Source organism: Haliaeetus albicilla, chromosome W (assembly GCF_947461875.1).
Source record: "Haliaeetus albicilla chromosome W, bHalAlb1.1, whole genome shotgun sequence".
Classification (NCBI taxonomy): Eukaryota; Metazoa; Chordata; class Aves; order Accipitriformes; family Accipitridae; genus Haliaeetus; species Haliaeetus albicilla.
In genome coordinates, this window is record NC_091515.1 from 11129798 (window position 1) to 11151424 (window position 21627).

At 42.9% G+C, this 21627-nt stretch overlaps 1 protein-coding gene across 5 annotated transcripts in view; it reads right to left on the reverse strand.

Moving 5' to 3' along the window:
* The window catches only part of LOC138683276 (ceramide transfer protein-like), a 138076-nt gene that overhangs the window by 112208 nt on the left and 4241 nt on the right, over positions 1-21627 (reverse strand). For all 5 annotated transcript variants that reach the window (XM_069774856.1, XM_069774855.1, XM_069774857.1 and 2 more), the window contains one exon: positions 20494-20628. In XM_069774856.1, the coding sequence (XP_069630957.1) occupies positions 20494-20628 (135 nt within the window). The remainder of the gene's footprint in view (positions 1-20493; positions 20629-21627) is intronic.

The following is a 21627-nucleotide window of genomic DNA, read 5'->3' on the forward strand; positions in this document are numbered from 1 at the left end:
GTTTAAGCTACCAAATTAGAAATCAAAAAGTTTTTCTACGTCAGCAATACAGAAAGTAAAATGAAAACCAACTACTGGATTAAAGCAACATGGCAGGTATTAATCCTATCCGAATAAAAGCTCAAATTTAAGTTGGAACATAAGCTTTTTGAATTCAGCTGGTTTCAGCTGGGATAGAGTTAACTGTCTTCCTAGTAGCTGGTACAGTGCTATGTTTTGAGTTCAGTATGAGAAGAATGTTGATAACACTGATGTTTTCAGTTGTTGCTCAGTAGTGTTTAGACTAAAGTCAAGGATGTTTCAGCTTCTCATGCCCAGCCAGCGAGAAAGCTGGAGGGGCACAAGAAGTTGGCACAGGACACAGCCAGGGCACCTGACCCAAACCGGCCAACAGGGTATTCCATACCATGTGATGTCCTATCTAGTTTAGGAACTGTGAAGTGGGGGCGAGGAATCGCTGCTCAGGGACTAACTGGGTGTCGATCGGCAGGTGGTGAGCAATTGCGCTGCGCATCATTTATACATTCCAATCCTTTTATTACTACTGTTGTCATTTTATTAGTGTTATCATTATTAGTTTCTTCTTTTCTGTTCTATTAAACCATTCTTATCTCAACCCACGAGTTTTACTACTTTTCCTGATTTTCTCCCCCATCCCACTGGGTGGGGGGGGAGTGAGTGAGTGAGCGGCTGCGTGGTGCTTAGTTGCTGACTGGGGTTAAACCATGACATTCCTGTATAGGTAGTCACCTCTAGTGACAAAAAAATAAAGTGCACACATGGCTGAATTTAAGCATTCTTAAAAGTTATCAAGCATGACATTTCTCTAAGCATTTTTCAAGATCCATGCGGAAGAACTGTCCTGACCAGCCAAGTCCTTTCTGGAAAAACCCTAGTACTCATAAGATAAACACTTCAGTGTTAAGAATTTGTAAACAGGTTTGAAGAATCTATTAATATAAATTACCACCAGGATTAAATTAGTGCTGGCCTTTCTGTGAAACTGCCGGGGGGGGGCACACAGCAGATAAACGGGAAGGTACCTCATGAGGTTAAGTTATTCTACCCATACCATCTATATAGTACAAATCCCTCTGTACAAAAGCAGCAATGGCACTATCAGAAGAGACAGTAATCAAGGCAAAAACAATACAAGCTGAAAGGTGAGTTTCCCTGGAAGTTGGACTTCAAACTCTACAAAGCATTTCTGTGTGTTCTTTTAACAACAGACCCTAGACCTTCTAACTCCAAAGCTCAATCCCACAGATCTACCACTACAGGACTGCCATCAACATTGACAGCCACGAGCCTTTTGTTATATTTTCTCCCTCCCCTGTCCAGCTGAGGAGGGGGAGTGATAGAGCGGCTTTGGTGGGCACCTGGCATCCAGCCAGGGTCAACCCACCACAGTCCTTTTTGGCGCCCAACGTGGGGCAAGACAATGGCAGTTTTGCAATAAGCGTGCTATAGCTAGTTATTAAGTGGCAAGCTCCTGTGCAGGTCACGGAGCTTGTTGGCTGCTTGCTTATCTCTATCTTGCTGAGTTTGGGAACATGGTAATGCAAATAATGTCTATATGTGCTTTGTCCTGGCACTGATGGCTTTGCTGTGTTGTGGGAGCTATCTTGTGAAGGAGATGAGGGAACACATCTCCCTCTCCCTACCAGGCATTGATGTGAATGGTTTGATTATGCAGGCTCCCGAGGTCCTTGTTCACCCTTATGTGAGCTGTTTAATACTAATAATTAATACTGGTGGCATATTATGGGTATTGTGGAATCTGGTCTCATCCTGGTATAAGAGAAGACAAGTTTCAGGTGAGGCAATACTGAAATGTGCCCTCAAGCGACCAGTCCCTGGGTGGCAGGGTATATGGAAGGATTTGGGCAGATTCCTAGGATGGTTATCACCTCCCATAATCTGGGACCTTACACCCAAACAGGCAAGTAACCCTGGCAAACTGACGCGCCACCTGATAGAAGGGTGCCTTGCCTATTCCAATGAAAACCAGCAGCTTCTCGCACTGTACTGGGGCCTGGCCTATGCCTACCAAGCCATAGTTCAACACTGTCAGAGGACCACGGTTGAGGCAGGGACCCAGACTGCATCTGAGGACACCATGCTCGAGATAGGGACCCAAACAACAACAACAACTACAGTAATTGCCCCAATAGTGAAAAGGAAACAGTGGACAAGGAGATCAACAGGTCCATACCATCGATTAGTGAGGGAAGAAGAAGAAGAGGAAAGGCTTAATCTAGAAGCTGGTCCTTCGATAAAGAAATTGGAGGAAGGAGTGAGGGAACTTAAACAGGAAGCAGAAACTACCCGGTCCCTGACCTCCTCAGAACTTCGGGACTTGCGGAAAGATTACAGCCGCCAGCCAGGTGAGCGGATTGCTGCCTGGCTGCTCTGATGCTGGGATAACGGGGCTGATAGTCAGCAGCTGGAAGGCAAGGAAGCCCAACAGCTGGGATCCCTCGCTAGAAACCGGGGAATTGAAAGAGGGATTGGAAAAGAGGCAGCAGTTTGCAGTCTCTGGAGATGGCTCCTCTCAAGTGTGAGGGCAAGATATCCATTCAAGGAAGATCTTGTGAATTCCTCAGAAAAGTGGACTACCGCAGATGAAGGCATCCAGTACCTGAGGGAGTTAGCGGTGCTGGAAGCCATCTACAGTGATCTAGATGATGAGGAGGTCTCCAAAGATCCAGAGGATGTCCTGTGCACACGGGCCATGTGGAGAAAGGTGATTCAAGGTGCCCCAGCATCATATTCTAACAGCTTGGCAGCAATGTATTGTCCAGATATGGAAACACCAACTGTGGAGAAAGTGTCGTCTTGGCTCCAAAACTTTGAGGAAAATCTCTGTATCTCCTCATCCCTACAGGACAGTGCCTTGGCTGTTAGGGATGCTCCAAGAAATCAGTCCTCTCCTGCCCCGGTCAGAGGGAAAGGGAGCCCAAGGCGTATGCCACGTGGTACACTCTGGTTCTTCCTGCGTGACCAAGGGGAGGACATGAGGAAGTGGGATGGTGAACCCACCTTTGAGATGGAAACCCATGTACGTGAACTGAGAGGGAAGACAGCTGTTAAGAAGGGGTCACCCAAGAAGAAGGCTGTCAGTGTCATTGCTGTAGAGGCCCAAGAAAGCAATCAGCAATCCTCCAGGCATAGAAGAACTGAAACCACCTCCCTTGATTCTGGTGAGGGGACTTCTGGTCTGGCACCACAAGGGTCGGACAGTGAATACTCTGATGAGGAACAGCAATAGAGGGTCCCTGCCTTCGGCCAGGAGGAGGAAAGGGATGACCGGATATACTGGACTGTGTGGGTTCGATGGCCTGGCACATCAGACCCACAGAAGTATAAGGCTTTGGTAGACACTGGTGCACAGTGTACGCTGGTGCCATCAGGATACAGGGGCACGGAACCCATCTGGATCTCTGGAGTGACAGGGGGATGCCAAGAATTGACTATATTGGAGGCTGAAGTGAGCTTGACAGGGGACAAGTGGGAAAAGCACCCCATTGTGACCAGCCCAGAGGCCCCTTGTATCCTTGGCATTGACTACCTCAAGAGAGGGTACTTCAAGGACCCAAAGGGGTACCAATGGGCTTTTGGTGTAGCCACTGTAAATGCAGAGAAGATCAAACAGTTATCTATCTACCCTGCCTGACCTCTCGGAAGATCCCTTCATTGTGGGATTGCTGCAAGTTGAAGAACAGCAGGTGCCAATCGCTACCAGGACGGTGCACCATCGGCAATATCGGACAAACCGAGACTCCCTGGCTCCCATCCATGAGCTGATTCATCAACTGGAGAGCCAAGGAGTCATCAGCAAGACTCATTCACCTTTCAATAGTCCTATATGGCCAGTGCAAAAGTCTGATGGAGGGTGGAGGTTAACAGTAGATTATCGCGGCCTGAATGAAGTGACACCGCCACTGAGTGCTGCTGTACCAGACATGTTAGAGCTCCAATATGAACTGGCATCAAAGGCAGCCACGTGGTATGCTACAATTGATATTGCCAATGCATTTTTCTCCATTCCTTTGGCAGCAGAGTGCAGGCCACAGTTTGCTTTCACATGGAGAGGTGTCCAATACACCTGGAATCGACTGCCCCAGGGGTGGAAGCACAGTCCTACCATTTGTCACGGACTAATCCAAACGGCACTGGAACAAGGCGATGCCTCTGAACATTTACAATACATAGATGACATCATTGTGTGGGGCAACGAGGCAGAAGAAGTGTTTGAGAAGGGAAAAAGAGTAATTCAGATTCTTCTGAAAGCTGGTTTTGCCATAAAGAAAAGTAAGGTCAAGGGACCTGCACAGGAGATTCAGTTCTTGGGAATAAAATGGCAGGATGGACGCCGTCATGTCCCTATGGATGTGGTTAACAAGATAGCAACTATGTCTCCGCCAGCTAACAAGAAAGAAACACAAGCTTTCCTAGGCCTTGTGGGGTTCTGGAGAATGCATATTCCAGGTTACAGTCAGCTTGTGAGCCCTCTCTATTGAGTAACGCGGAAAAAGAACTATTTTGAATGGGGCCCTGAGCAACAACAAGCCTTTGAGCATATCAGACAGGAAATAGCTCATGCAGTAGCTTTTGGGCCTGTCCAGACAGGACCAGATGTACAAAATGTACTCTACACTGCAGCTGGGGAGCATGGTCTCACCTGGAGCCTCCGGCAGAAAACACCAGGAGAAACCCAAGGTCGACCATTAGGGTTTTGGAGCCGGGGGTACCGAGGATCAGAAGCCCACTACACCCCGACTGAAAAAGAGATACTAGCAGCATATGAGGGGGTTCGAGCCGCTTCAGAAGTTGTTGGTACAGAAGCATATCTCCTCTTGGCACCACGATTGCCCGTGCTACACTGGATGTTCAAAGGAAACATCCCCTCTACGCATCATGCAACCAGCGCTACATGGAGTAAGTGGATAGCATTGATCACGCAACGGGCTCGACTGGGGAAATCTAACCGCCCAGGAATTCTGGAAGAGATCATGGACTGGCCAGAAGGTAGAGATTTTGGAGCATCACCTGAGGAGGTGGCTCGTGCCCAAGAGGCACCACCATATAATGAGTTATCAGAAGACGAAAGGTGTTATGCTTTGTTTACTGATGGATCCTGTCGTGTGGTAGGGAACCATCGGAAGTGGAAAGCTGCTGTGTGGAGTCCCACACGCCAAGTCGTTGAGGCCACTGAAGGAGAAGGCGAGTCAAGTCAGTTTACAGAAGTGAAAGCCATCCAACTAGCCCTAGACATTGCTGAACGAGAAAAGTGGCCGGTACTCTACCTCTATACTGACTCCTGGATGGTGGCTAATGCCCTATGGGGGTGGCTACAGCAGTGGAAGAAGACCAATTGGCAACGCAGGGGTAAACCCATCTGGGCAGCAGCATTGTGGCAGGACATTGCTGCCCGTGTAGAACACATAACTCTAAGGGTACGTCATGTAGATGCTCACGTGCCCAAAAGCCATGCCACTGAAGAACATCGAAATAATGAACAGGTAGACAAGGCTGCCAAAATAGAAATAGCTCAGGTGGACCTGGACTGGGAGTGTAAGGGTGAGCTATTTGTAGCTCGATGGGCCCATGAGACATCGGGACATCTAGGGAGAGATGCAACATATAGGTGGGCTCGTGATCGAGGGGTGGACCTGACCATGGAGGGCATCACACAGATCACTCATGAATGTGAAACATGTGCTTCAATCAAATGAGCCACCAGAGTAAAGTCTCCCTGGAACAGAGGGTGGTGGCTGGGCTTTCGATATGGCGAGGCCTGGCAAATTGACTACATTGGACCACTGCCACGAACATGCCAAGGCAAGCGCTACATACCCACCATGGTGGAAGCAACTACTGGTTGGCTAGAAACATATCCTGTAAACCATGCCACTGCCCGAAACACCATCTTAGGCCTCAAAAGGCAAATTTTATGGCGACACGGTACCCCAGAAAGAATTGAATCAGACAATGGGACTCATTTCCGAAATAACCTCATAAGCTCCTGGGCAAAGAAACACGGCATTGAGTGGGTGTACCACATACCCTATCACCCGCAAGCATCTGGAAAAATTGAGAGATATAACGGACTGTTGAAGACTATGTTGAGAGCGCTAGGCAATGGAACATGGAAGCATTGGGATACAAATTTAGCAGAAGCCACTTGGCTAGTTAACACCAGAGGATCTGCTAACCGTCCTGGTCCTGCCCAAACAAAACCCCTACATATGGGAGGAGATAAGGTCCCCGTAGTGCACATGGGGAAGTGGCTGGGGAAGGCAGTGTGGATTTCTCCTCCCATGGGAAAAGGCAAACCCATTCGTGGGATTGTCTTTGCTCAGGGACCTGGGTGTACTTGGTGGGTAATGCGGAAGAATGGGGAGACCCAGTGTGTGCCTCAAGGACATTTAACCTTGGGGGAAAAATAATCTGTGATGTGAGTTGTATGTTGTAGGAAGTAATGTAGCAGGAATGACCTGAACTGCAGAGGAGTGAACTTCGCAGGGAACCAGACAAGTGCATCGGTGACCCAAACCAAGCCGGTGTTGGTGCCCAACGATCGAACATACTGCTTCTCCTGTCCTGACCACTCATCTTGACGGATGGGGCCCAAGTCATAACCTGTGTGTGAACATCTGGAGGAGTGGAAGAAGCCCATGGAATATCTATCTCTTAAAGGACAGGGGATAGTAATTAATAAGAATGTATAAATCTGTACGTTGGGTCTAAAAGTGGTTTAAGTATGTAGTTTCAGTTGTAAGTGTTGGTAAGAAGGGATTTCAGTAATGAGAATTAAATAGTATGGTTAGAAGATATGTGTATTAAATTATGTGGGACCTGAGCATGACGCAAATGGTATGGAATAAGGGGTAGAGATTATATTGGGTCTGGCTGAGATGGAGTTAATACTCCTCATAGCAGCCCTCATAGTGCTGTGCTCTGCATCAGTAGCTAGAAAGGTGTTGATAGCACACCAGTGTTTTGGCTACTGCTGAGCAGCGCTGGCACAGCATCAAGGCTGTCTCTCCAACATTTTTGCCACTCCCTCAATGGCAGGCTGGGGCAGGGCAAGATCTTGGGAGGGGACATAACCAGGACAGCTGACCTAAACTAACCAAACAGATATTCCATACCATATGACGTCAGCTCAGATATAAAAGCTGAGTAAAGGGAGACGGAAGGGGGGGCATTTTTTTTGTCTTCCAGAGCAACCAGTACACATACTGAAGCCCTGCTTCCCAGGAAGTGGCCAGACATCGCCTGCTGATGGGAAGTAGAGAATAACATCATTTGTTTTTCTTTGCTTTCACGCGCGACCTTTGCTATCACTTTATTAAACTGTCCTTATCTTGACCCACGAGCCTTTTGTTATATTTTCTCCCTCCCCTGTCCAGCTGAGGAGGGGGAGTGATAGAGCGGCTTTGGTGGGCACCTGGCATCCAGCCAGGGTCAACCACCACAGCTGGGCACAATGTCGTTTTATTGGCTCTTAGAGTTGTGGCACTTGTTTTTAGAGTTGTGTTATGTATCGCCTCACTTGCTGTATGTAGTCCCTGTGCTGCTGCTTATCATCTGTGGGAGGTGGATTAAGGTTTTCGCTTTGATGTACTGTGTAGCACTGGCTTATGGTATTACCAAACCATCCACCTCATGGGCAAAAGAATGAATTTATCGCCCTTTGGGAGAAAGTTGTACAAACACCCCTTGGGGCTGCCAATTGCCAAAACCATAGAGACAAGTGCAAAAAGGAACTTAGGATCATATTTAAAATATAGAATGATGTTTAGAATTTACTGGAGTTCCAGGATCCTTGTTAGATCCACCCAGAGACAGGACCATCTATGGAAATTTAGATTAGTTTAGACAGAGAAAATCACACATCCTAAATAGAACTGTATGAAAGTTTATACTTGTAACTCCTCTGACCCAGAAATTCAAAGACTTTATCCAGTAGCTAAAGCTTGAAGATGGGGATGTACCTGTAGAAATTATAATAATATTTTAAATGATACTTGGTCCCCTCTTAATAATGGAAGAAAAATTTGGCCTGGAATTGACTGTATTAAAGGACAGGTGAAAAGTTTAGGGTTAACTGTTTGGGTGAGTAGTGATGGTACATGATTCACTCACCTTTTCATGAAGGACAAAAGCAAATAATGGACTTTAGACTTAATAACTCTATACCCTTTCTGGAAGAAATCTCCCTTGCGGCCTCAATGGTGGAATTGGGTAAAGCGAGAAGATGATACCTGGCAATTGCCAAGTACTGGAAGTAAAATAGGATGGGTATTAAAATCTATATTTTTACCACAGTTAACAACTCTTCAAAATAAGATGACTCTTCACAATCTTTCATTCCAAGTAGAAACATTAGCTAATGTTATTTAAAGTGGGTTAAATAAACTCAATGAATAAATATAAGCTACTAGTAAAATGACATTGCAAAATCGATTAACTTTAGACTTACTACTATTAAAAAACATGGAGTATGTAGGTACATTGGACTTTCAAATGATTCATGTTATATCCACATACCAAATGTGACATCAAATCATCAGATAGACAGAATAAAACATGTAGCTCAAAACAGTAGAGAATTAAGATGAAACATAGAAAGTTTTTAGCTAAACAAAATATTTCAAAACTTCGGATTTTCTCTGACTGGATGGTTGACTGAGCTTTTACAAAATATAATTCTGATAGTTATCATCACTGTAATAATCTGTGTCACTTCTGGCTGTCTTCAACAAACTGTGACACAATCTCTGTTCAAGTGACACTACTAAAAAAAATTAGTAGCCTCAAACAGAAAAGATGAAAGTATTGAAATGATTTTCAAAACTTTCAAAGGGGGGAAATGTTGCAAATATTCTGGTAAAGAAATCAAAATTTAATCACATAGAAGAGTTAGGTTTCATTAAGAAGTAAAATTGTGAAGCATAATGTATACGATTGTTAAGTTTGAAATGTAGCCATAGAAATTTTAGGAACTGTGTTATGTGTGACTATAGGAACCTTAATATTGTTAAAGTTTGAAATAGCTAACCATAGAAACCTCACCAGGAAGCTATTGGGTTTTCTATGTGTCGTGGTTTAACCCCAGTCAGCAACTAAGCACCACGCAGCCGCTCACTCACTCCCCCCCCACCCAGTGGGATGGGGGACAAAATCGGGAAAAGAAGTAAAACTCGTGGGTTGAGATAAGAACGGTTTAATAGAACAGAAAAGAAGAAACTAATAATGATAATACTAATAAAATGACAACAGCAATAATGAAAGGATTGGAATGTACAAATGATGCGCAGTGCAATTGCTCACCACCCGCCGACCGACACCCCGCTAGTCCCCCAGCGGCGATTCCCCGCCCCCACTTCCCAGTTCCTAAACTAGATGGGACGTCACATGGTATGGAATACCCTGTTGGCCAGTTTGGGTCAGGTGCCCTGGCTCTGTCCTGTGCCAACTTCTTGTGCCCTTCCAGCTTTCTCGCTGGCTGGGCATGAGAAGCTGAAACATCCTTGACTTTAGACTAAACACTACTTAGCAACAACTGAAAACATCAGTGTTATCAACATTCTTCACATACTGAACTCAAAACATAGCACCGTACCAGCTACTAGGAAGACAGTTAAGTCTATCCCAGCTGAAACTAGGACAGTCCTATAATAACCATATGCATAAGTAAGCAATCTAGGATATGGAATAGAAATCCTCGGGCTTTTGAGCAACATGTTGATGGTTCCCCAGTTGTGAATCATACCGAACCAGACAATATGATCTATAAGATGATACAAGGTTTTGCTCGCATGCTTAACTTTTCTCATGTGACTACCTGTTTGCCTTTACCGCATACCCCCACTCAGGGGATCCCCATAACAGCTCTCCCTGTGGATATAGGTAAGAATTTAGATTGGCTCTGGAATCAAAATAAGTCTATCATTTGGGGTGAATTTGAACTCAAAACATAGCACTGTACCAGCTACTAGGAAGACAGTTAACTCTATCCCAGCTGAAAACCAGGACACTATGTTTTGTTTTAAGAAACTAAGGAAACCGTCATGGACACCAGTTATGCTGCTTGGAAACCCCCTTACCCTTCCCATCTCGATTTGAGCATCGAAGATTCCAATCAGTAGAGCTAAGTGAAATTGACCAATGATTGTTTTTAAATAAGAATATTGATAAGGTTATATAATCAAAGGACCAATCATTATAAAGGTTAAATTTAAGAGCAAGCATAGTATGCGCTTTTATGTAAAGAGCTTATGTAACAACAACCTGACAAAAAAAGTCAATAAAAACTGATGGATTTTGATAATAAGTTGTGATACCGAAAAGCCAGTCGAAGAAACTCTCTAAGACTCGTTTTGGAGTTTTAGAAAGCTGGCATTCTTTATTGCAGCGCTGGATGCACAGGGGATAATTCCAACTAGCGTGCATGCCACAGCTTTAGCACTAAGAGGTTATATAGAATAACTAATTGCATATTAATCAGATTAGCATACATATACATAAAAATGATTGCAACTGATTATCTTAGTACTGCCTACATCCGATCATGCACAGTGAGGGATCCATTTGAGTCGAAGGGCTGCTTTTGCGACCACCGACCCATTTGAAGTTCTTGTTGGCTGTCCTTGAAGTCTTTGTTCTTGTCCTTGTTCTTTGATCTTGAAGCTTAAGGCAGTTTCAATCACACGTGGTCAGTTTCAACATTGTTCTCATCTAGTGTACAGGAACATCTAGTCATAAGAGCCAAGAACTGCAAAACTTATGAATAATTACTAGTTAATTGCTTGGCTATACTTTGGTCTATTGTTTCAATCATAGTGTTAGTACAAGATTTCTAACAATTATTTACCAAATCTCACTTTTACAGTCACCTAGCAGCAAACCAGTTTCCATGGCTGGTACAAAATATTAAAACCATCAAAATATTTAGACATACCATACAGAATGTATGGAAATATGCTATCATCACCTTCTTTTACAGGACATAATTTTTGCTTGTTCCTCTTTCTTCTTTATGCACTATTCAACATGCTTTTGTCTTACCTTACATTTTTTTCTCTATATTGCTTCTATTTGTTTATTTATTTATTACTACTGTTATTTTAAATAAGAAAAAATGCTCTTGAGTTCCTGCTGTTCTCAGTTCCTGAGAGAGCGAGCTCTGTGAAGGCAAGTGAGGATGTCCCAGCAGTCCCTTGCTCTGTGCTTTGTTCTGGATTTTGCGTCTCTGTTAAGTTTCTGCATCAGTCTTTTCTGCAGGTTGCTGGGGTCCTTTGAAAGAGTCAATATTGTGGGAAGTGGATCGAGAATGTGGTTAACTTGCTATTTGCAAAGTTTGAACATAGAAAGCATAGCTGTACTGGAAAAGTTAGTAAAGAGACCAGGGATACACTGTGAAATAATATTGTATGATAGTAATTATAACCTGAAACTAACAGCTGGTGTTTCCAGGCTGAATGTAAAATTATGATACTGGTTTAAAGATTCACGATATAACTTATGCTCTGTATGAGGCTGCAAATGTATTCCTCCTTGGTGCCGGCTGTGTGAGGTGAACCTAATAATTCCAAAGTTTTCCATTGTCTCTCACTTCAAAAAGGAGCATTAATGTTGCAAACAGTGGGTCTGTATTACTAGCCCAGTTACCATACAGAGATAAAACTCTTCCTCTTAAGACGTTTCCCTGGAATGTTTGACTCACAGGAAGCAAGTAAAAGTGAAATCTCTGTGATTCAGCTACAGCTAAATCAGTTACTTGTTCTTCCCACTCTGGGTTTATTTTCACAGGGGTTTTTTTTCAGCTGAATAACATTCATCTACTGGAAAAACAGTTGATGAAACTGTCTTATCAGGCCAAGGTGTATCAAGCGTAAAGATACTTATACATCACAGCCTGACTGTATAAAAAATGTTTAAAGGAGAAAAGAACCATGAAATCCGTTCACTGAACAAATAGTTTTGTATCCAAATTTGCTCAATTTACAAACTTTTGAAGTCTTTCAGATTAAATTTAATCATGGACATGTACAGTGTTAATAATCTTGGAAGATAAGAAAACTGTGTAATTTAATTGCAAAGAAAAAAATTATAGTGAAGGAACTCAAACATGTCTATGTATAAGGCTGAAGACTGATAATCCTGTATTCTTTGAGCTACTTTTCCAATGTCAAAGGCTATTTTTAAAGTAAAATTTAACCTAGTCACATTAAACAATTTTTATGCACTATCTCAAGTAATCATTATCTATGTGAAATGAAATATCAATGCTGGTTTAAGTAGACCAAAGTAACAGTGGAGTTGTTAGAATTCAAGATAAATTGATATTTTCCTGATGAGATAGATCTCAATATGTCAGTCCACCAAAACTTGAACCTTTGGTGATATGTGTATCAATTTTGACTGAACTTGGACAAAAGCAAGCGAAAGCATTGTCTACCCGAAAATGAACCAAGAGTCTTGTACTTGGATTAATACTACTACTACATGTGCATATTTCTGCCCAAATTCATGCCACAAGCACCTCAGTCTCTCTCAATGGGTTATTTGTGGAAACTGAGCAGTAGTTGTTAAACCCTGCCATGGCTGTTACAGAGGCACGCACAATCAAATCCAACAGGTGTTAAAACTCAGATTTATTCTTCAGTAAAAAGTTAGTTAGAACTCCGGTAACATTTGTAAACCACAGGCTCAATGATCTAAGGGGAATTAGTACTACACAGCCGACTTAAGAATCCTTAAGATTTAAAGTGATGACTCAAAATGCGCATATCACTCACCTAAAAGATGAGGGCTCTCAACCTGGAGGAGTTACCTAGGGCGGTGTCTCAACCCAAGGGGAGAGTCCCCGACTGCAGACCTGCTGCTCCGAGGAGGACTGATTCCAACATGTCCTCCGGCGGGACCCTGTTTATACCCTTGTTGAATCTGATCTGTGGTCATTTTAATCCCTATTGGCCAAAAGGTCACTTCAGTGTACCTGGCGCATCTCAATTGGTCAGTTCAATTTTCAACCTGCGGCCTCTAGGGTTTGGGTTTTTTTTCCTCTCCTCCCTGCCTGGAGAAGTTTCGTTTCCTGGGGGGGTGTGTGTGTGTGTACTGCCACAATGGCCCTGTCCTGTGATCTCAGCATGGCAGCCAGGAGCTGTTCTGGGCCATGCTTCCTGTTTCTCGGCTGGCAAAGAGGGTAGATAAAGAAAAGAAATTAAAAATATCACTGTTGGATTCAATAGATAGGTTTTCCCATTACTTCCTGACACAGCTGGTGAGGGAGCCAACTAGGGAAGGCGCCCCGCTGGACCTGTTGTTTGCGAACAGAGAAGGACTTGTGGGTGATGTGATGGTTGGAGGCCACCTTGGGCATAGCGACCATAAAATGATAGAGTTTGCGATTCTCAGAGAAGTAAGGAATATGGTTAGCAGAACTGCCACCTTGGACTTCCAGAGGGAGAATTTTGTCTGTTTAGGGGCCTGGTTGACAGAGTCCCTTGGGAGGCAGTCCTGAAGGGCAAAGGAGTCCAGTAAGGCTGGACATTCTTCAGGAAGGAAATCTTAAATGTGCAGGAGCAGGCTGCCCCTATGTGCCAAAAGATGAGCTGGCAGGGAAGAAGACTGGCCTGGCTGAACAGAGAGCTTTGGCTAGAACTCAGGAGAAAAAAACCCCAGATTTTATGACCTTTGGAAGAAGAGGCAGGCAACTCGGGAGGACTACAAGGATGTCGTGAGGTTATGCAGGGAGACAATTAGAAGGGCCAAAGCCCAACTAGAACTTAATCTGGCTACTGCCATAAAAGACACTAAAAATGTTTCTATAAATACATTAGCAACAAAAGGAGGGCTAAGGAGAATCTCCATCCTTTATTGGATGCAGGGGGAAACATAGTGACAAAGGATGAGGAAAAGGCTGAGGTACTTAATACCTTCTTTGCTTCAGTCTTCAATAGTAAGACCAGTTGTTCTTGGGGTACCCAGCCCCCTGAGCTGGAAGACAGGGACGGGGAGCAGAATGAAGCCCCCATAATCCAAGGGGAAATGGTTAGCAAACTGCTACACCACTTGGACACACACAAGTCTATGGGGCCGGAAGGGATCCACCCAAGGGTACTGAGGGAGCTGGCAGAAGTGCTCACCAAGCCACTTTCAGTCATTTATCAGCAGTCCTGGCTAACTGGGGAGGTCCCAGTTGACTGGAGGTTAGCAAATGTGATGCCCATCTACAAGAAGGGCCGTAAGGAGGATCCGAGGGACTACAGGCCTGTCAGTCTGACCTCGGTACTGGGGAAGGTTATGGAGCAGATCATCTTGAGTACCATCATGTGGCATGTACAAGACAACCAAGTGATCAGGCCCAGTCAGCATGGGTTTATGAAAGGCAGGTCCTGCTTGACTAACCTGATCTCCTTCTATGACAAGGTGGCGCACTTAGTGGATGAGGGAAAGGCTGTGGATGTTGTTTACCTGGACTTTAGTAAAGCCTTTGACACCATTTCCCACAGCATTCTCCTGGAGAAACTGGCTGCTTGTGGCTTGGACAGGTGTACTCTTTGCTGGATTAAAAAAACTGGCTGGATGGCCAGGCCCAAAGAGTTGTGGTGAATGGAGTTAAATGCAGTTGGCGGCTGGTCACAAGTGGTGTTCCCCAGGGCTCAGTATTGGGGCCAGCTCTGTTTAATATCTTTATCAATGATCTGGATGAGGGGATCGAGTGCACCCTCAGTAAGTTTGCAGATGACACCAAGTTGGGAGGGAGGGTTGATCTGCTTGAGGGTAGGAAGGCTCTAGAGAGGGATCTGGACAGGCTGGATCGATGGGACAAGGCCAATTGTATGAGATTCAACAAGGCTTAAGTGCCAGGTCCTGCACTTGTGTCACAACAACCTCATGCAATGCTACAGACTTGGGGAAGAGTGCCTGGAAAGCTGCCCGGTGGAAAAGGACCTGGGGGTGCTGGTTGATAGCCGGCTGAATATGAGCCCGCAGTGTGCCCAGGTGGCCAAGAAGGCCAACGGCATCCTGGCCTGTATCAGAAATAGTGTGGCCAGCAAGAGCAGGGAAGCAATCATCCCCCTGTACTCGGCCCTGGTGAGGCCACACCTTGAGTACTGTGTTCAGTTTTGGGCCCCTCACTACAGGAAAGACATTGATGTGCTGGAGCGTGTCCAAAGAGCAACAAAGCTGGTGAAGGGTCTAGAGAACAAGTCTTATGAGGAGTGGCTGAGGGAAATGGGGTTGTTTAGTCTGGAGAAAAGGAGGCTGAGGGGAGACCTTATCGCTCTCTACAACTACCTGAAAGGAGGTTGTAGCGAGGTGGGTACTGGTCTCTTTTCCCAAGTACCAAGCGATAGCATGAGAAGAAATGGCCTCAAGTTGGGCCAGGGGAGGTTTAGATTGGATATTAGGAAAAATTTCTTCACCAATAGGGTTGTCAGGCATTGGAACAGGCTGCCCAGGGAAGTGGTTGAGTCACCATCCCTGGAGGTATTTAAAAGACGTGTAGGCATGGCGCTTTAGGGACATGGTTTAGTGGTGGAGTTGACAGTGTTAGGTTTATGGTTGGACTCGATGATCTTAAAGGTCTTTTCCAACCTGAATGATTCTACAATTCTTTGAATTGGAAAACGATTATTTTAGAAAAGGTTCTTGTGTCTTAACAAAATATCTACTTTGCCCTAGTCATTTTATTTCCAGTAACAAACAAGAAAACATAGAGAAAACATTGAAAATGTTACCAAACCATTAACTAGATGATTTAATTTTTAGAAACCGTAGAGTACAAATAATTTTTATTGTTACTTGAATTTGAATATTGTTAGTATTTTTGTATTTTCCCTCCTTAGAACTCTTCAGCCAATTCAAATTCCTGTTTTTTTTCCATGTTCTTTTTGAGATAATAACATATTTCATCTTGTGGATACCACAACAGGGAATTAAAAATTGGGGGGGGGGAGGGAAAGATTTATTGTTTAAACTCCTTACAATCCTGTCTGTGAGTACTGAAACCTCTGGTGTGCTTTTTGATTTCATTGGTGTCGTGGTTTAACCCCAGCCAGCAACTAAGCACTATGCAGCCGCTCACTCACTTCCCCTCACACCCAGTCAGATGGGAGAGAAAAATCGGGAAAAGAAGTAGAACTCCTGGGTTGAGATAAGAATGGTTTAATAGAACAGAAAAGGAGAAACTAATAATGATAATAAGACTAATAAAGTGACAGCAGTAATGATAAAAGGATTGGAATATACAAATGATGCACAATGCAATTGCTCACCACCTGCTGATCAACACCCAGTTAGGCCCCGAGCCCCCTGCCCCCACTCCCCCCAGTTTATATACTAGATGGGATGTCACATGGTATGGAATACCCCCTTGGCCACTTTGGGTCAGCTGCCCTGGCTCTGTCCCCTCCCAACTTCTTGTGCCCCTCCAGCCTTCTTGTTGGCTGTGCATCAGAAGCTGAAAAATCCTTCACTTAGTCTAAACATTACTTAGCAACAACTGAAAACATCAGTGTTAACAACATTCTTCTCATACCTAACTCAAAAACAAAGCACTGTACCAGCTACGAGGAAGACAATTAACTCTATCCCAGCTGAAACCAGGACAATTGGAAATCGTTCTTATTTGTGGTATTACTGAAAGATGGATCAAGACCTCTAAAATGAGACTTAAATATGAGAAAAGACAAAATGAAGGAGAAAAGGAGGCTGAGAGGAGATCTTATCGCTCTCTACAACTACCTGAAAGGAGGTTGTAGTGAGGTGGGTAATGGTCTCTTCTATCAAGTAACTAGTGATAGGACAAGAGGAAATGGCCTCAAGTTGCACCAGGGGAGGTTTAGATTGGATATTAGAAAAAATTTCTTTACTGAAAGGGTTGTCAGGCATTGGAACAGGCTGCCCAGGGAAGCGGTTGAGTCACCATCCCTGGAGGTATTCAAAAAGCACATAGACAAGGCACAGGACATGGTTTAGTGGGCATGGTTGACAGTTGGACTCTATCTTAAAGGTCTTTTCCAACCTAAACGATTCTATGATTCTATGAACATCCAACTCCTAACCATGTACATAGAAGTCCCCATTGAAAGCATGACTTCAGGAATTAAAGAACTAGAGTTTTACAATAATGAAGGATATCTTTAAAAAACATTATCCGTCTCTGACAATCAACTGCAGCATCCAAGCTAGAGTAATAGAACAAAGCTTAAATCTGTGCATATATCAACTTTTTATAATACCCATAATTTCTTCTCATCCCTTAACCACATAGCAGAAGAGCTTTTAACTTGAGTTCAAGCCTCTACTCTGTTATCTTATAAAACACCTTTGAGGTGTTTTTCATTATCTGGCTAAAAGCAACTCAGTTAGCATCATATATTAACTTTCATTGTCCTCCTTCATAACTTAATTCACATGGCTAGTTCTTGATGGTTCATTACTTGATGTAACCCAGTGAATATACAATAAATATTGATCCTTTAGTCTTCTGTTCCAGAGAAATCAGCTTTTCTCAGTCCCAGTGTTTAATATAGTGAGTAGCCCAACTAGACCCCATGTTTTCCATTCAATTAAAGACTACTGTCACAGGAACCTACCTGTTTTGGAGATATGACATTATAATTCTACACTTAAAATACCTAAAGAAGCTACTTTAATGAGCTAATTTAACAAGTCTTCCTCTCATTAAAGAGGGGAGAGACAAGTGTAATTTTATAAAATATCCCTGTAGAATTATCTATCCATCTCTGTGATAGGAATGCTAAAACAAGATCAGAAAGGACTGTGGCTTTCCAAATGCAGCATTCACATCTCTTAATTCATACTATGACTTATCATTAGGCTTATCTTCATTGCTGGAAGTACAGTAAGACTACTCAGTGAGAGCAGCTTTCCAAATTTATGCTTACACATCAATGAAACATGGACATTCTATACTACTAGTAGCATTAATTATACACAGAAAATCATTATGTCCCCCATCTAAGACAAACATGCATACCTAATCTGAGCACCTAAAAGAAAGCTTCATGAGAATCCAATCCCCCCTTTCCTACAAGGAAACATTACAGCCATCAACACCATCTCATACCACTCATGCCACACTTTGTACTTAAGGAGAACTCCTGGTTAGGAGATAGGTAGTTACTATGCCTGACTCTGGATTAGCAAGATCAAGGAAAACTAAACTTAGAGTATAGCAGAAGACTGTCAAAAAATATTCAAGATGAAGATCCCAACTACATCAGATCAGTGCTACTGAACATTAAGTCAGTAAGAAACCTGACTTCCCTTCTCTACCAAAGTAATCACAAGACATACGGTAATGAATAAGTTCCATTGATAGCAAAAGTAGCTTTCTATTATCATATCAACATTTATTTTATCAACTACTGGTGTTTTCCTATGCATTTAAATACATGCTAGTAAGATTATAGTTAGCAAGACATTACAAGAACATGAAAATAAAGATTAACTATGTACCTCAGGAAGAATATTTTAAACAATTATCTTTGAGCAAAATTCATTTTCTACTATTGAAAACATAGGGTTTTAAAAAACTATTCAATTTGCTACCAAACAACTATCAAACCAGAAGCATTCATTCTAAAACTCTGGCCTAGAAGAATAACTTCTGAAAAATAAGAGCATCACATGGCAGTTTCAGAAGTAAATTTCTATATCCTAGAGACACATGAAATGATCTAATGGTATTCCTGAACCTCTAATACTTACACAGCAATCACTAACTGCAGCTAGAAATAATTAACAGGAGTTTACCAGGTTTCAGAGATGCCATTTCAAACTACAATTGAGCAATTAAACTGTCAAATACCACTCACAATGCATGATCCTGAACGAAAATGGAACTAAAACATCTGATTAATTATTAGAATTTTGCCCACTTTTTATTCTTTCTCAATGTACTCAAGAAGCTCAAGAACTGGGAAAAAAAACCCCAAACACCAAAAAACCCACAAAACACCAAAAATTCAACTCCAAGTTACCAGATGTAACAAGTGCCAGATAAAAGAGAGGAAAAAAAGCTATCTGCAAGAAGTTTCAGTGTTACACACTTCCTAGTCAAAAAGATAAGGAGCTCACCAACTTCCCTTCACAAAGCACAATATACCAAAACACTCCAGAAGCAACATCAGCATCACTGTAATCTCTCTGCCACCACAACTGGAATTCAAGCTGCTGAGTTGTGCTCTACAGCACACTTCCCGACATCCCTTGGCCTACCTCCTTGTCACCACCTTCCTGTCTCTGCCTGGTTGGTATGTTAAGCCTCTTACTAGTGAATGAGTCACCTTTTTGGAAGTCCTTATCAGAGGCTGGTACCTCTACAGACCGCCAGAAGTACACTTAAATGAGCACTTCTAGATGCTGTTGCTATGCACCATATATTCCTGAATAAGTCAAATCTTGAGCAAGTTTTAAAAGTTTAAGCAGTTTTAAAAAGAGCTTTAGAAGAAATGAGGTAATCTGTTTTACTTTTTAGATGACCGCAATACCTCTCAGACATCTAAATGTAAAAATCCGCTTTTTCTTCACAATCTTTTTTCCAAAATACATACAGTCTTTTTTTTTTTTCCAAACACAAATAGAATTTTTTTAAAACACATTTTGAAGCTGAATATTAGTAAGAAAAGGAAACTTGTCATCCTCAATTCACTTTGAAAGCAAAACATTTGGTGGAATAAGAACATGAAGAGTAAGATTTAACACTACTGCTCTAGGAAGTTATGTGCTAGACAGAAATCCAGCTTCCCCCCCCCCCCCCAGTCAAATAACTGGACTGACTATTTAACGGTAACACAGAAAAGATACAGCATGCTTTTTGGCAAGCATTATTCATAATACATATCATAATTCTGAAAGCTACAAAAAGATTTTTTTTCTTTATCTTCTAAGGCCAATTCATCTTTATGAGATTTCACTTATATGTAGGCTCTTTATTCTTACCAGCATAATACCAGATCTTTTAGCATTAGGCAAAAACAGCACCACACTTTAGAGGAGGAAACACACAGTAGAACATTTTCTTTCCGAAATGTTGTACAGAGTCATGTTCAGAAAGTACAGTCAAAGAAATACTACCCTCTCTTTGTAGTGCAAAGTGTAAGGACTGTGATGGATGTTGCCTCCTTTGGGAAGTTGGTCCAGGGTCTTAGGCTGACCCCTGGGAAAACTCTGCCTCCTCCAGAAGCAAAGTGTATCCCTACCCACAGAAACCTCTAAGATAAGAGATGAAAAGCTGCTTACTGCAGTCTCAAATGAGAACAGCTTGTTTTCTTATTAGTAAGTCCTTGCCCTGCTCCACAGCGTTGCACTAATATCACTAACTTTAATATTAAACTACCTAACAGAATTTGCCATACCCATATTTGCTTTCACCAGACATTAGCCTACAAATATGTAGCACCCCAAAACGTGAAAAGATGGCAATACTGAAATAGCACTTACTGTAATCACAGCCTTGCTCAGACAGATAGAGCCTCTGCAGCCATATTCCGTTTCATCTTCAGACTTGTAATAACTGAGTGTGTTGCTTTTCAGAACTACCCATCGATCCTGCCACCCATGAATGTAGTTGGTCCACTGTAAAAAAAAAAAAAAAAAAAACAGCTAATAGAAAAATAACAATAAAAACAGTTTGGCTGATATTTCTCAGGCTTTCAAGCACCAGGAGGAAAAAAAAGCAACTTCTATAAAAGTTCTTCCCAATTGAGAACTTTTATTCCTCTTCTGCCCAGAGCTCCCTAAAAATCATTTTACAAACTCCTGAAGATACTGAAGTTGTTTCAAATGAATAAGATAACAGATGTCTTAACTGCATTGCCTAGGCCAGTTAAAATAAAGGTAATAAACATACTGATGACAAATTAAGGGGGGGGGGGGGAATAAAACATTAATCACTAAGGTAAGTTTAGTCATTGTATTGGGTCTGGCTGAGATGGAGTTAATACTCCCCATGGCAGCCCTCATAGCACTGTGCTCTGCATCAGTAGCTAGAAAGGTGTTGATAGCACACCAGTGTTTTGGCTACAGCTGAGCAATGCTGGCACAGCATCAAGGCTGTCTCTCCAACATTTTTGCCCCCCCTCAATGGCAGGCTGGGGCAGGGCAAGATCTTGGGAGGGGACATAACCAGGACAGCTGACCTAAACTAACCAAACAGATATTCCATACCATATGACGTCAGCTCAGATATAAAAGCTAAGTAAAGGGAGACGGAAGAGGGGGGGGCATTTTGTCTTCCGGAGCAACCACTACGCGTACTGAAGCCCTGCTTCCCGAGAAGCGGCTAGACATCACCTGCTGATGGGAAGTAGAGAATAACATCATTTGTTTTTTTCTTTGCTTTCGCGCGCGCAACCTTTGCTATCACTTTATTAAACTGTCCTTATCTTGACCCACGAGCCTTTTGTTATATTTTCTCCCCCCCATCCAGCTGAGGAGGGGGAGTGATAGAGCGGCTTTGGTGGGCACCTGGCATCCAACCAGGGTCAACCCACCACAGTCATTTGGTTTAAAGTCTGGAGTTAGATCAAAAGCCAAGCTTAAGCAGAACATGAAATAATTTATTTCTTATAAAAG